The 15,874-nt window shown below is 48.2% G+C and overlaps 1 protein-coding gene and 1 pseudogene across 2 annotated transcripts; one reads left to right on the top strand and one right to left on the bottom strand.

The window, feature by feature from the left end:
• The first annotated feature begins 96 nt into the window (after nt 1-96).
• Nucleotides 97-1,193, top strand: LOC101774475 (annotated as a pseudogene).
• Nucleotides 1,194-13,030: 11,837 nt separating this feature from the next.
• On the bottom strand, nt 13,031-15,197 carry LOC101774840 (protein trichome birefringence-like 34). 2 transcript variants are annotated; one of them, XM_022822896.1, is made up of 4 exons: nt 14,390-15,197; nt 14,058-14,232; nt 13,789-13,985; nt 13,031-13,681 (listed from the first exon to the last, which is right to left on the bottom strand). In XM_022822896.1, the coding sequence occupies exons 1-4, from the start codon at nt 14,893-14,895 to the stop codon at nt 13,120-13,122; spliced, it is 1,440 nt and encodes a 479-aa protein (XP_022678631.1). In that variant the 5' UTR covers nt 14,896-15,197; the 3' UTR covers nt 13,031-13,119. The 2 variants fall into 2 exon arrangements, with proteins under 2 accessions (XP_022678631.1, XP_012697984.1); XM_012842530.2 differs by having other exon boundaries at nt 13,031-13,684; nt 14,390-15,193.
• Between the last annotated feature and the right edge of the window lie 677 nt (nt 15,198-15,874).

The following is a 15,874-nucleotide window of genomic DNA, read 5'->3' as shown; positions in this document are numbered from 1 at the left end:
CGGGTACTAGCACAGCAGGACCCGTCGTGCCAGCGGGCTGGCCCAGCCCGATAAAGAGGCCGCCGAGCCGAGCCTGGGCCGCCTCCTCGGCACGCGATGACAGCCCAGTCCGGCACGAAAACCTTTCGAGCCTATTAGTGCTGGGCCTAAATAGTGCCGGGCCACATCGGGCTAGTGCCGGGCTAGGGCTGGGCGGCCCATTTGGAAATCTATAGCGAGAAGTGCTTCGGCCGGGCCGGCAGGTACTTCACGGAGGCGACCATCATCCTGTCACCGTCGCCCACCTCGTCTTCATCAGCCAGAACGTCTCCTCCGTCTTCGCCGCTGAGGCCGGCCTCTCTCCAGCTCCCCGTCCAGACCGCGCTCTCCTTCATCCGCTCGCTGTCCTTGCTCGCGCCCTTCAGCATCCTCGCCGACCCGTGCACCGTCCTGGCCGTGGCTACCGTGGTGAAGGAGGACCTCCAGCTCCTGGCCGCTCGCGGCAGGCCGCCGCTCGCTGGCCGGGCCGCGGTCACGGGGCCCTGGGGCGTCGCGTTCGCCTCCGGCTTCGCCGTTTTCTGCTTCGAGGGGTTCTGCATGACGTTGGCGCTCGAGGCGTCCATGTCCGACCGGAGCAAGTTCCGGCCCGTGCTCCTCCAGGCCATCACCGGCGTCACCGTCGTGTACGGCTGCTTCGGTGCCTGCGGGTACCTCGCCTACGGCGACGCCACCGAGGACATCGTCACGCTGAACCTTCCCAACACCTGGTCCACCGCCACCGTCAAGGTTAGGAAAGATTCCTATGGATACGGACCAGTTCACGATCGTGAATTCGTGATCGACACGGCCATGCAAGTAAGCAACCATGATTCCTTTTCCGTAGGTGGTGCTGTGCATCGCTCTGGCGTTGACGTTCCCGATCATGATGCACCCGATCCACGAGATCGTGGAGGCGCGGCTGTTCGCGCCGGGCGGGTGGCTGCGGAAGCGCGGCGGCGCTGCACGCGACGGTGGTGGCCGCGCTGTCGGCGATCGCGTGCTTCGTGCCGGCGTTCGGGTCATTCGCATCGTTCGTGGGGAGCACGGTCTGCGCCATGCTCTCCTTCGTGCTGCCCGCGCTGTTCCACCTCCGTGCAGCGCGCCGTGGACTGGGGCATCCTCCTGTTCGGGCTCTGTCACACTCTAATTTTTTTTGAATTTCAGAAAGTGATTAGAAATAATAATTAATCAATGATTTTCTTATAATTTTAAATTTTTTCCAACATTTATTTTCTTGATAGGAGAAAATAATTGGTTATTTTTCTAAATTAAATAAGATTGTCATGTGTGTTCTATTCATGCCGATGCATCTTGGTGTTTCATAAGTGCAAAAGGTTTCAAAATGTGCTTAGACAATGACCAGATTTTTTTAAGAATTTTTCAGCTTTTCCTATAATTCATTTTCATTTTTCTAGAGCTTAATCCATTTTTGGAAGGCTTTAGAATCTTTTTGATTCCTCGTGTCCCAGACTATCTCTAAATAGATTAGATGCCTGCAACCTAGTCCTTATCGAGACCTTTTGCAGATATAACCCCGAAGATTCATCTACTCGTAGTGACTATTCATAAAGTACAGAGTTTCTTCTCTACTAGCCCCTAAAGTATACAGTTAATCGCAAATAGGTCCCTACAATCTTTAGATAACCCTAGACCTCGTGTTTCATATCCGTTTAAGCTCGTTCTTGCTGCGTTAGTTTCGTCTCATCATAAAGTACGAGCTAATCCTGATGTTTACCTTAATATGTGTTTTAAGAATTTATTCTAAAATTAATTTGATTAATTTTATTTGAATACCCTTTCTTAATAAAATATAATTAGGGTGTACATATCAGTTTTTCATAGCTCAATTTAATTTGAATAATACTATTTAACCTTGCTTTCTAATAAAATCTAATTAGAGCTCCACTTCGGTTTTCATAATAGAAGTTCAATTGATTAATGTTCATTCAATTTGCTTTCTAAATAAAAGTTACATAGGCTATATCTCGAGTGTTCGTAATTAAATATTAATTTGGCTAAATACAAATAGAAATGTGTTTTTAATTATAATTTGGTTAGTTAAACACGAATCAAAAGGTATGCGCTTAGGTGTTCCCACATATGATATCTTTTCCGAATTAAATGTTTAAAGTGGTATAAACTATACATGAACATTTGTACCTAAAATTTGGCTAAGCTTTACTTCATTTTTAAAAATGAAAATATAATATGATTTAATTCTAACATAGGATATTCTTTGAAATATCATCCACATTGATTTCTACATTTAAAATGTAAGAAGCACATAGTTCTTTTCTTTTATAAACCCAAATCTTTTAATAGTGTATCTTCTCAACCAAAGCTTCATTTTAGTTGGTTCTTGTTGTGTTAATCTTCTAATCATGAGCTATAGTTTAGCAACGTTGTTTCTCCATGTTTCGTATTTTTGATAATAAATATGGTATTAATTCTGATTAATACTTATTTACTTAGCTTTTCTAATTAAAAGCTATTTAGGTTTATACATCAGTTTTCTTTAAGCAAGTGTTAATATGATTAATACCAACATGAATGAGTTCATAACTATAACCTGTATAGTTCAATGCGACATATAAAGTTAACGATTAGATGTTATTACATATAGTTTATTTTCCAAAGTTAAATATTTAAATGGCATAATTTATACATCAATATCTATAAATAAAAGTTGATTAGGTTTTATATCATCATTTTAGATACAAATATGATTTGAATTAACTCTAACTTAGAATATTTTCTAAAAGTACCCTTTACATGTTTTTCTAATTAAAAATAACTGCAGCGTGTAGCTCTTGTATATTTCAACGGTACCATCGTTCTTAGTGTTTTATGCACCTTAGTGATCCTAGAATTGAGCCCTATCCTTTAGTACGCTCTTTTAAAGCTTTTTTTTAGTTGGTGTATTGTTCTTAGTTGTACGTGTTTGTTTGTTTTGTATGTTTTTGCCGATGTTTGCTTTAGGTAGAAGGATTGTTATTCGAAAGCTTTGAAGATTAAGAGTTTTAAGAGAGCAAGAGCTAAAGAGCAATAAGAGTAACTTTTCGTTAGAGAAAGGCAAGTGTCCCTAACAATTCTTCTGTCTATGCTTATTTACAATAATACCATGCATTAATTGGAACATGAAGAACCACCCGCGAAAACAGTGCAACCACAAGAACTACATGACTTTGATCTTGGCTAATTAATTAGAGACTCTAGTTTCGGATAATCTTAGTACCGGTCGTAACACCACCCAGCCGGTACTAAAGGGGCACCTTTAGTACTGGGTGGTGTTACGACTTGGTACTAAAAGGCCTCCGAGGGTCCTAAAATGCTAATATTAGTACTGGATCAAAATATGACGGTACTGAAGGAGTGAACGAAAAGTCGTTTTTCTAGTAGCGTGGGATCTATAGGGCTCCTGCAGCAGCAATGCTCATATTGGTTGAGCCAAGTGAGTGACATGAGGCATACCCTGAGTAATTTTTAGTGAACTTTTGCTTTTCTTGAAAACTTATGCATTGCTATTGGAGTGTGCCTGTGGAGGGGAAGAGACTCCTGTGCAGGAGTTGGAAGTCACTGACATATGAGCTCGATCCCACGTGTCTGTGACCCAACTGTAACTGCAGAGGCAACTACAGCAGAGGAACCAATTCTGCTATGTGGCCCTCTACGGGCGTCTTGACCTGCGGGCTGCTGAGACGAAGAGGATGACCTTTCACTGCTACACAACAAGGCTCGTAAAATCTACTACATCTGCCTGGGGTTTCATGGGAGTTTGGAGTTTCAGGTTCTGCTGCTATTTTCACGCAACTGGTCAGGTGCCATTAGGCGCACTGGTTCAGAACAGAAGCCTAGCACGCAAGGTTACAAGTTCAGAGCATTGCAGGTATGTGCTGCTGGAGACCTGGAGTTCCACTGTAACACGTGTGCACCCCCCTTTGACCCGTACAGTCTCGATCAGAATCCCGAGGCGTGGCAGTTCTAGGAAACCGCTCTTCGTGGCGTGCACGGACTAGTCTGATTAGAAGCACGATTAAGCCCACGATGTTCAAGATTGAGAGGTTTTTTTAGTAGAAAATAGAACAGAAAATGCAGTTTCCTGCGTTTTGTAGATCGAGGAGAGGACGTTGTCTCCGGTCTCGACAGCACGCGCAAGAAACGAGAAATTTTTGCAGCGTTAGAGATTTGTACGAGGAATTATAAAAAGGGCAGGGGGGAGGAGCAAATTCTCCTCTGCCAGCGTACAGACCATTGAAAATTGGGGCTGCATCAGGGTACATTGGATTTCAATGAATTTTCATCATCTGGTACTATACTACGAGGCCGCGGCCTCATAAAAAATGTATTCAAAACTTTCACGAGAAGAACAAGGGGGGTCAGGGGCTATGTGCCGGTACACTATACTACTCCCCAGCGTGGTGGCCGCAGTGAGCAGCGAGCTGATGCCTTTCGTTCGTTTCATTGCACGCTTTTTTTTTTTGAAACGTAATTGCACGCTTCCTTTGGCATTTGTTTTTGCAAAGGAACAGGGGAGGTGTCGTCGTCGTCGTCGTGTCAGTCATGGCATGGGCCGTGGAGTCCGGTGGCGCAGAAGATCCGGCCCCCTACCTACATGCCCTGAAATGGCAGTCATCAAGACATGTCAACCGGATTGGAAAGGCGATGAGGCTTTTGCCTCTCGAGACGAGACGAGACCCGCTCTTGTGCAATCCATGGCGTTGCATGCTCGTATGAGCCACGGTGTACAAGCCTGCAGAGCTGCTGCTTCAGCTTCACTGCCTCTAATTTTCGAGTGTAAAAAGAAAGCATATATTTGCATTGAAAACAGTTTCAAGCTGAAACATTTTATGAGATTAGATGTCTGGTTCAGGATGAAATTCAGCCTTTATTAAAAGATACTGCTAAAATTTCTCTCACAAGTCACTGTTTCAAGAGGTAACTATATTACAACTACACTGCATAGGAGATATGTAGGGCCATGTTTCTTTTATTTTGTGCTGCTACTTTTATTTATTCTTAATGATAATATATTTGTATACATTTATGGGGGGTAGGGAATAACTCCATACTCTTGGTTTTATGAATGAAATTTTGCAGCAGGAGATGATGGAACATGCTCTTGAATCGGTTAGGTCAGCATTAACTCACCCTTTGTACGGTAGCAAGTAAAAACCAGCCGCCGTGCCCATAACTTTTGCAAGCATGCTGCATGCATGAACACACCTCATCCCCTTGCACGGATATGGTAAAATAATCATGGAGCCAGGAGGAGATACCTCGGCCACAGGCTTGCAGCAATGGCGTCAAGCGTTGCAGGGACAGTCTTCATTTCTGCTGATGAGACTACGACCTCTCACGGTCTCACCTGCATTGCAAAAACAGGTGTGAAGAGATTACTCATGAGAGCGAGCAAGCTGGGGAACTCGATCGATCGGCCGGCGGCGTGTGTGTGTGTGTGTGTGTGGTAAGAACAAGCCGTGGAGCTCAGGATAGATAGCGCTTCAGATTGATAGACAGAACCTTCAGAGAAAGGGATCGAAGAGATTTACTTCGATCTCTTCCTCCTCATGGCTCCAATCTAGTGATTTCCTAGGCGCTATCCCTCCTGAGCTTCAAGGATTGTTCCATACCCTTCCTTCTCCCCAGATCTCTTTCTAGCAGCTTCTTGCTGCGCAAACACGCTATCAGCTGGGTTCTTTGTGGAGGAGCAAGGAAAAGCAAGCAGCAGCAATGGCGGCCGGCCACGAGAGAACAAGGGCTCAAGAACTATGGATCACGGTTAGAGTGAGAGAGAGCAAGAAGATGAGGTGAGAGCTGCTTAGGTTTGTGTAGCTAGAGCCAGTGAACTAGTGCTGGAAGTGAAGATGGAATGGCCCCCAAGTGCCCTGCCCTATTTATAGTGAGAAGACGGCCGCAAGACGCTCCCTCTCTCTCTCTTGAACTGTGGAGTGAGACAACTTTCACACTTGTTGAGGCAGCATGGGGGAGGGAAACGGGGGAGGAGCGAGGCCGAGTCTCCGGCGTTTCTACTCCAAAACCTTTGCTTTCAACTGAAGCGAGCGAGGCGCCACAGCCACCGCTACTCCTCCTACTCCTACAACTACACTGCATGGGCAGGGCCAGGCCATGGCCATGGCCTCGAGCAGCTAGCATGCAGCTTCTTCATGGCTCCTGCCCTAATAAAGCGTGGTGTCACTGCTCTGGCACCACACGTCCTCGCCTCACCTTTCTTTCTCCATCCATGTACCGTCCGTCTCACACCGTATCAATAACAACATGACACATGCTAGAGACAAGGGCACTCGCCATGAATGAATATGAATCCATCGTCGTGAATGGAAAAAAAAAAGTAAAAATAAGAAGAGAGAGAGAGAGAGAGAGAGAGAGAGAGAGAGAGAGAGAGAGAGAGAGACGCCCCGGTACAGTACAGTGCTAGGGCACTACTACTGCTGGTAGCTTGCACGCTGCACGTAAGATTTCTGACAGCAGATAATCTGAGAGATATTTCTGACACTAAATCATTCCCATCAATGTAAATCCCTGTACCTGCTGCTCCGTGTGGACGCATGATTCGTGTTATTTTTACTGCCTGTTACTGTTACTGATGGGTGCGAGAAGTGATGAATCGTTGAACGAATATTTGTATATATAAACATGCATGCAATGCTTGAATGCTGGGGTCGTCTCCGTGTTGTGTGGATGCGATAGATGGTGAAAGAAATTAAAATCCGGTGATTAGACACAGCAGAGATAGGTGGCTTTAGTCAGGTATCATGGATCTAGCTTTTGGTTTTATCTGCCCATGATGTGAGAAGACCTTGACCACACCACCAGCTTGTGCATGGTCAAATTGTGTGCCACCGTGCCAGCAAGACAAGAGCTTTTGCATGTATGATCAAAAGATCATTCAATTCAATCGTCTCTTCATTTCTAACAGTGTCCGAGTTGTGGAAAGGGGTGTGCAGGGACACTACTGAAGAATGTACACCATGAATTGAAGCAGCACTGTTCATTCGGATCGATGGTTCAAAAGCTCGGCTTCACTAACCATGCACGGAGTAATGGATAAAAGGTAATTGGTTTTTTGAACGGTAAAGTGGTAAGAGAGGTTATTGAGAAGCAAGAAGGTTAAAGCAGCTAGCACGCCCTCACTGTAGTATTTGGACAGAGCATTGAAATCGATACATAGATGTGCCAAAACCATGTTCATCAATGTAGCATTCACGAAAAATTCAGTGAATGTTTGTAGGACAGCAATAAAAAAGGCTGGCCCCCACTGGGCCGCTTCAGAACATAGCTGCAGGGCCTGCGGCACGCGTATACGCACACCACCAGTACAGTACAGCCATCAAATAGGACGGACGGACGTACGTACGTACTGCCATGTTTTCCTTTCAGCTTCTCTTTGAATGATTTTTCTTCTATTATATTCATCCTCAAGCAATTTGTTGCTATCCCAATTTCTGAAAAGGGACCAATTCTGCTTTCTGATCCAAATATAGATTTAATTTGTCCATCGATCGGGACCACAAAACAGGCAATGACACAATGCACAGACACAAAAGCAGGGAGATGACACAATGCACAGACGCAAATTGCAGCTCACTTCGGCTTTGTACTAAATCAGATTTTTACAATTCTAACTAAATTTATAGAAAAATATATTAATATCGATAACATCAAATAAATGCACTATCAAGATATATTTCGTGGTGGCGAAAGGGCCTCCAGGCTAGTGGTTAGAACATCTGAGTAGCACTCAGCATGCTCGAGTTCAACTTCCCGTGGAAGTGAATTAAACGGGTCTAGAATGAAAAATTATAAAAATAGGTAGGGACTTCCCCTGCTGAATTTGGTCAAAAAAGATATATTTCATGGTGGATTCGATGAACTAATTCGATATTATAGATGTTGGTGCACTTTGTATAAATTTAGTCAAAATTAAACAAGTTTGACTTACTTAACAGATCTTAAGTGAAAACTCTCTATCCACAAATAATATAAGAATTTATAGTAATTTAGAACACACTAAGCAAGAAGTAGAAAGTACATTCTACTCCTCATTAACAAGCAAGAGTAAGTCCTAACTGCCTCAATTGTAGCCAACTTTTATACTTTTCCATGACATTAATAGACGGCTTAAATATGTTGCATAGTTCACGATAAGCAGTAGCATTCTTGATTGGCTTAACTATGCAGAGCTAAAAAAAAAGTAATTACTGCTTGAGATTCTAATTCATAGAAGTGCTTATATTTGTGGACAAATGAAGATATCTACAAATGTTTGTAGTTGTGGGCAGAGGGAGCATAATTTGGAATGAAAGGAGTGACTGCCAAAGATTTTGAATGCATTAGTGTAATTTGATCAAATAAAGGGTGATCGCGACTAGATAAATTTCTAATTAAGTATATCATTTGGCATAAAAAGATTCAGAATACTTAACATGAGAAGAGTGGCGCCTGAGCACATGTGGGGGGTTGCAGGGAGTGAGATCCGCATCCACACTCCACAGGGGATGTGGGCATCTGGGTGTGGGTGCGCCCCCGCCATATCTCCTGATGATGGCAAACGTCAGGCGATGATCCCCAGCTTTCCGTGGGGAATTAACTGTGCTGCGCGCCTGTGCCGCCTGCGCGCCTCTCTTTTCCTCGGCACCCCACGTCTCCTTCAAGGCACCAAGCACCCGAGCCTGAGCGGAGGCTCGTGGAGTCATGGGCTGGCACGACCGCGGCTCAGCTGCCTGTTTTTGGCTAATCACATCCGTGTCTCGCCTTTCCCCTGCATGCCCTGTGGATCTGCCTTTGCCGCCACCTCTGCAAATAAAAAGCTTGTCAAATACTGCTGCTAGGGGTAGTACCAAGCATGCTATTCTTGATCCTGGAACATGAACCCAACTCACTTTTACCATAACCATTCAGGTAGTAAATCCAGGTTGACCATCCAGGTAGTAAATCAAAACGATCAAGTTTGTTTTACCATAACCATTCCATGGTAACTCATGACTAATTTTACCTTGTACAGGAACGCCATTAACCCTGCTCAACCGGCCTCCTTTTTGACTGAAACATGAACCAACCCCAACCCAGCTCACTTTTACCGGATGGACCAGATTGGACATAAATCACACCCATGTGCCATTAAACCCCAAGCGATGGAGTGAGATGAGATGAGAGAGAGAGGAAGGGAGGGAGCTAGCGCAGCAATATTAGAAAAGGCTGCACCAGAGAGAGGGAGAGGGAGCGCGGTGGTGCGTGTGGGGGAATTTCTCCCTGGCACTGGAAAGCTCATTCCTGAACCCATCCAAAAACAAATAAAATTTTGTACGCGGCCAACTCTGACTGGCCTGCCGGCCGCGGCAGCTCAGCAGTCAGCGCCCCCTGCCACGCACGGCCCGGCTCCATTAAAAACCTTGCCATCATCTCAAAGACCGGGGCTCTGCACCATACCACTCCAACTTACGTAGTAGGAGACGAGGAGTACAGTACAGCATGTCAGCAGCTGTACTGTAGTCGGCCTGTTTACCTGAATCTGAATCTTCACAGGTTTTATCCCTGCAGATGACTATGAGAGAGATACGCAGGATTTGAAGCAGTTTCCAGTGAATCTGCTTCGAAATTTCTACTGTTAAGTTCCTAAAAAAACCCTACTATTATGAACTTTACTAGTGTTGCAACTTTGCAAGTAGGAGTGTGTTGCTGTGCAGATCATGCTTTGCCAGCTTTGGTGTTGCCGTGTTGGGGAACTGGGGGAGAACAGATGAGAGAACCTGCGCTCTACGTGCAGGTGGAGACGTGGAGTAGTGTAGAGCGTAGACGTGTAGTATAGGAGGATGCCAGGATGGAGGCTGGTGGGCTTTTTGGGCCAGTGAACCTGGGAACTTGAGCCTACCTCTCCGTTGACGGCTCGTGGGCTTTCGCGCCCACTAGTCTCTCTGCCCTCACCTCGTCGTCGTATCGTCGTCTACAACAACCCCAGCCTGCCATTTGAAAGGCGAGCGCAGAGTATCCATCCCGGCCGCCGCGCGGCGCCTGGGTGGGTTGCGCTGTGGCGAGCGGCATTCCCTGACAGGTTCGCCGGCCAGTGGCAGCAGGCACCACCACCAACCCCTTCCCCCTGGGCCATATCTTTGTCCGGCCTTTGGGAGGCGCCGCGCCAGGCCGCCAACTAATGCGTGCGTTCTCTCTCCCCTGCCCGTCTGGCCGATCAGCCAGCCGGTGGACATGCATAGACGTCTGAGCGAGCGGCGGAGTGACTGACGGTCACGCACACGCAAACGCCGACGCCGACGCCGCCCGCCCGCGCCCTGAACTCCCTTTCGATCGTCTCGTCCGTCCACTGCCAGGATGGGGACGGCCGCGGCCGGCCGGCTGGCCTGCGCGGCTCGTAAATTCTGGCGCAGCGCAGCAGCACAACCCCGGGCAGGCCAGTGGCCAGCTGCGCCACTACTACTATGTAAAGCCGGCCGGTTGAGGGGTGGCAGGCGGCCAGGTAGCCCCTACCCTCTGACTCTGACCCCTCGTCAGTCCCAGGGAAAGGTAGCTACGAGTGAGAGCTGAGAGGCCCTGACCTAGATCAGCTAGCTGGAGCTGGAGCTGGATGCTCCCTTTCCGGTCTACACCGATCAAGGCCAGGTAGGAAAAGCCTAGTGCTAGGCTCGTAATGAGATGGTGATTGCATTGCATGCGCGCGCCTGCGCCACCTGCATGCGGGAATCTCACTAGCGACCCTCTCTGCGCCGCGGGCATATGATCCTCCTCCCCTGCCCGTCCGTCCTTTTCCTTGTCATTTGACCCTAGTTTTTTCTCATACGGATGGTCCGATTGGAATCTCAGCATCTCACTACAGACACCACAATTCCCTGGAGAACCTGAAAAGCTTTCGCGCGTGCAAACACAACTTATCTTTAGGATTGACTAGGCTACTCCTTCGGAAGTATATTTAGGATTGTGCTCAAACTGTTTTTCCCCCTTAATTTTTTCCATCAATTAATATCTAAATGTACTTAAATTTTGGCAGCATAGTATTGATGCTCGTAGATTCACCATGAAAGATTATTTCTACTTGAAAGACTATACCTGAGAATGAAGTATCAATCTGAGTGTGATGAAGAGCATGTCAGCTATACCTGAGAATGAAGTATCAATCTGAGTGTGATGAAGAGCTCAGCTTTGCTTTGTCATGAATCTGAGTGTGATGAAGAGCATGTCAGCGGGCAAGGGAGCCGGGCGGGAGGAAGGCCAATAAATGAGGATCAGCTGTCTCCATAACCATTTAATCCACTTTAGTCCACTCCATATGAACTGGAGGACTAAACACTTTAGTCCACATTTTAGTGCACCTATTCGGTACTTTAGGGATTAAAAGTGTGTGGACTAAACTTTAGTCCTAGGTAACAAATAGGCCCTTAGGAAACACCCCTAAAGTTTAGTACCCGTCACATCGGATGTTTGGATACTAATTAGGAATATTAAACATAGATTATTTACAAAACCCATTGCACAGATGGAGTCCAATTCGCGAGACGAATCTATTAAACCTAATTAGTCCATAATTTGACAATGTGCTGCTACAGCAAACATGTGCTAATCATGAATTAATTAGGCTCAATAGATTCGTCTCGCGAATTAGTATAGGGATTCTGCAATTAGTTTTATAATTAACTCATATTTAATTTTTCTAATTAGCATCTGAACATCACATCATCCAAACGCCCTCTTACTCTAATCTCCTGGAGCACTCGTGTAGCTGTGTGCATAAAAGCAGCCAAAAAGGTGCACAAAGTCTGCATGGGGTCTACCAGTCTAGCTATTTGCATGAAACTATTGAAACTAGTACGTGTGCTCTTGAACAGTGACCAATCCTAGCTCAGTTAAGAAATGCAGGCTACTGCGGCTGTAGCATGAATATACGAGCCTGCTGGAGTGCTGCTGGGTCTAGGCCCAGCCCTTGCTTGCATGGAACATGGTTATTGGAGCCTTGGCCTCTGACTGTGCCAACTCCGATGCTGCATGGAGCAGCCAAGCTCGCCAGGTTTACTGAATCCTATGGCTCCAGCTGGGAGCATCCAGCATCCTCAACTTGGACGTTTCTGTTGCATTTCTGGGGGTTTTTTTTACAACCATTTCATAGTGACGTTGATTTAAAAATGGGAGTTTGTTTGAGGCACAAGCAATGTGTGGATTGCCTTGCCTTGCAATCTAATCTGCCTTTAATCTACTGTTAATTGCTCCCTCGCATCTGAACACCTCGGACCCCAGAGCCGATGCTGTCTCGGTATCAGACGGTGTCCCACATCTGGTGAACACTTGCTCCTAGCCGTTACGTGTTCCGTACAATGTTATTGGAGGTGGGACACAGCGACCACAAAGTTGCGGTTGAGATTCTACACGGCAACACTCAATGGTACAGGGCTACACGCCAAAGCTAGACAAACGTGACAGGAGGATAAATTATAGCAAAAACATCTCATTAGAGTGGAGTAAAGTAAAATATACGGAGTGTATATTATTTTTTTACGATTAACCTGTGGTTACACAAGTTATCGTCCGATATAATATCCTAGCTCACAAAATTACCATCTAAAGCCAGGACAAATTTTTACATGGCCAAATTCCACTCACCAAAATGGTAGCATGATTTTGGACAACCTTTGCCACCAAAATGAGCTCAGGTAGCCAAAAAGGTGGCAACCGCATGCTAAAATTTGGCACCCAACTAAATTGTGGCCAAAATATAGATGAGCTCCAAACCAAGCACACCGTAGAATATAAGTTAGCTTGTTTTCTCTTTTGTCTTATATTGTGAGAGGAAGCAGCAATACGGCAGTACTACTTCTTTTCGGCATTTCTTTCAGATGGCAATCTGTGGGCCGACCGGCATGAATATTATGATGATAGGCGGCCCATTTGGCTGCACAGCAGGCCCATTTGGCTGAGCTTACCTGGGCACTCTCATGTGGCCCACTGGACCATTTTTTAATGAACTTTTCGATTCTACGTTTTGCACATCGTGTGTCGTCTCTGGTAAAAAGCTCCTTTTTCTCAGTTACATCACTTCGGCTCGCTCGGCAAAAATCATCCTACCACGCACCACTTCGATGGTCACGACGATGACACGATGTGCGCGTAGAGCATCTGGTTCCAGACGTCGGGCACGCCGGGGAGGCACCAGTGGATGCAGTCGGCGGCGCTGCTGGGGTCGCGCGCCCGCGCCTCCATCTCCGCCGCCGTGGGCGGGCTCCACTGGCGCCGGTGCACCGACGGGTGCGCGTCCTTCCGGTGCTCCGACAGCTGCGTCACGTTGAGCACCCGCACCGCCACGCCGCGGTCCCCCAGCCGCGCCACCTCCGCCTCCACCGCGCGCGCGAACGCCGGGTCCGTGTCCCGCCCGCGGTGCGCCTCCGTCAGGATCGGCTCCGTCTCGTTGTAGCACTGGTGGTTGCCGCCGCTCCCGGCCTCCCACTCGTCGGAGTAGAGGTGCGTCGGCGATATGCTCGTGAAGAAGAACTGGGTGCGGGCGCGGTCGACGTGGAGCTCGAGCCACTCGGACCACGTCCTGATCGCCAGCTCGAACGCGCGCAGGCTGTCCGTCACCTCGTACGCCGCCCTGTGCTCGCCCTCCGCCGCCGCCTCCGCCGCCGTCGCCGCTTCAAACGATCCCCACCTGCTGCAGGCGCCAAACGCACGGTCAGTGCCAGTCAGATCAGATCGCACACGTGGCAGGCACACCTCGGCGCCCATGATAATTATGCTACTCTACGACACACTCACAGGACTTTCATGGTCTGGCGGCGCCACCATAGGTAGGAGTTGAAGACGAGCACGTCGGCGTCGGCCCAGTGCCTGGCGTGCCCGGCGATGGAGCCGGCGCGCACGACGCGGTCGGCGACCCGGTGATGCACCGGGTGGTCGGAGTTGGACTCTACCAGCAGCGGCGACCAGTAGAAATCCACCGACGCGTTGTACTCCTGCGCGTACAAATTCACGATGTCAGGCATGCATATACTACACTGGTGATCGCCATGATCGGGTAATCGTACATGGATCCTGAAGGAGACGAGCGAGGTGTTGCCGCCGGCCATGGACTTGTGCAGCGTCGGGGTGGCGGTGTCGATGAGGCACACCATGGATATCCACTGGTTCCGGTTCAGCGAGTCGCCGACGAACGCCAGCCGCTTGTTGCGCAGCCGCCGGAGCAGCCTCACCGCGTCGAACCTGCACCCGTACAAGCATCCATCAGCAGCTAAGCACAAAACAAGTCAACAACTACACAGCTCCTGCGACGTGGGCAGTTGAACAATCCGTTGACTCCAAAAACAACTTTAAAAAAGCGAATTCCAGTTCGTGCGCCATGGATGCTCGCGCCATGTACCTGGGAAGGTCGCAGCCGTGCGGCTGCCATCGCCAGTGCTGGTACTTGAGGTCCGTCCTCCCGAACCTGCCGCACGCCGACTGATCCGACATGAACTTGCACGCGCTCTCCTTGTACAGCGGGTAGGACACGTCGTCGTACACCCACCGGCCGGACGACATGTCGCATTCGCCCACCAGATCATCACCCTGCCCGCCGTCGTCGCCGGCGGCGCCGGGGTCATCGGCAGGCGTCGGCGGTACGGTCGTCGTCGCCGCCGCCTCCCGCCGCTCGTGGCCGCCGTTGCCGTCGTCGTTCCTGGTGGTGATCGAGACGGCGAAGACGACGAACAGCACGAGCAGCAGCAGCACGAACGAGTTGAAGTGGCCGCGGAGGCCGAAGCTGACGGTGACGCCCCACTTGGCCTTCTTGGCCGGCGCCTCCGCCACCAGCCACGCCTCCTCCAGGCCATCGCCTAGGGCGCCGGCCGTGCTCCGCCCCTTCCGCGGCGGCGTGCTCCCGGCCATCTTGAATTCGAACTGCCCCGATCAGACGACGTCGGTGTCCAGGAGGTTTGCTGGGCCCGGTGGTTGCTCGAGCAGTGCTGCACGCGCGATCAAATAGTTCGCATGGTGTGCGGCAGGTCAGTGCACTGGAAGTGGCACTGCATGGTGCCGATCGCTTGTGGTAAAAGGATCGTCCTTTTAGGTGAGACTCGAGAGTTGTTGCCGCCTGACCTCGCGAGTTTTGGTGCACCTAAATGGCTAAACCTGCCGGTCTAGGAACCGTGTCGACACCTAAATCCTTCTCAAATCATGGCGTCCAACATACGGTATACGGTAGTAGCTCGTGTGTGCACTGGCATATACATTGGAGATGTAGAAAAGTGAGGAGGTGGTTCTGACCGATATGTAAAGAACACCTGAATCAAAGGGGCTACAGCTTAACTCTGAAGACAATTTGCTCATTATACTACCAGTAATGTACTTGCAAAGTCAGAACTGCCCCTTATAGCTTGCAAGCTAAGGTTTATAAAATTTTGGAGAAGTTTATGTGGAGCAGATGACATGTAACCAACACCATTTTTGTGAGAATAGAGTTTCCAACAAAGCCCATCTATCAGTACTTCTCTGCCCCCCACAAAGTCCTGACTGCATAGACTTGTGGTAGATCAGTAGCTGGGAAGTACTATTCATTCACCAACTCTAATCTTAATTACAGTGCGATTAGTTTAGGGCTTCCGTTGCATATTCCTTTTGTGAATCACACACTGAAGCAGCGTCTTTGTCATCATGCATGTTTGTGGAAATTGGAAAGTGACTTTCAACAAGATTGATATAACTAGCCCATTGTTAAAATTCGTCCTACGATTTCCATCTCCGATATTGCTAACCATTCTGGTGACTCAATTTATTCGAATTGCAGCCAATGAGTTGTACCCGGCAACGCATGCAAGTATAAAGTTACGAAAAGGAAAAAGGAAGCACAACAGCTGGGCTACTCAAG

The sequence above is a fragment of the Setaria italica genome, chromosome IX (genome assembly GCF_000263155.2).
Source record: "Setaria italica strain Yugu1 chromosome IX, Setaria_italica_v2.0, whole genome shotgun sequence".
NCBI lineage: Eukaryota > Viridiplantae > Streptophyta > Magnoliopsida > Poales > Poaceae > Setaria > Setaria italica.
Note: the sequence above shows the minus strand (reverse complement) of the source record. Positions and strands in the feature narration are given on the sequence as shown.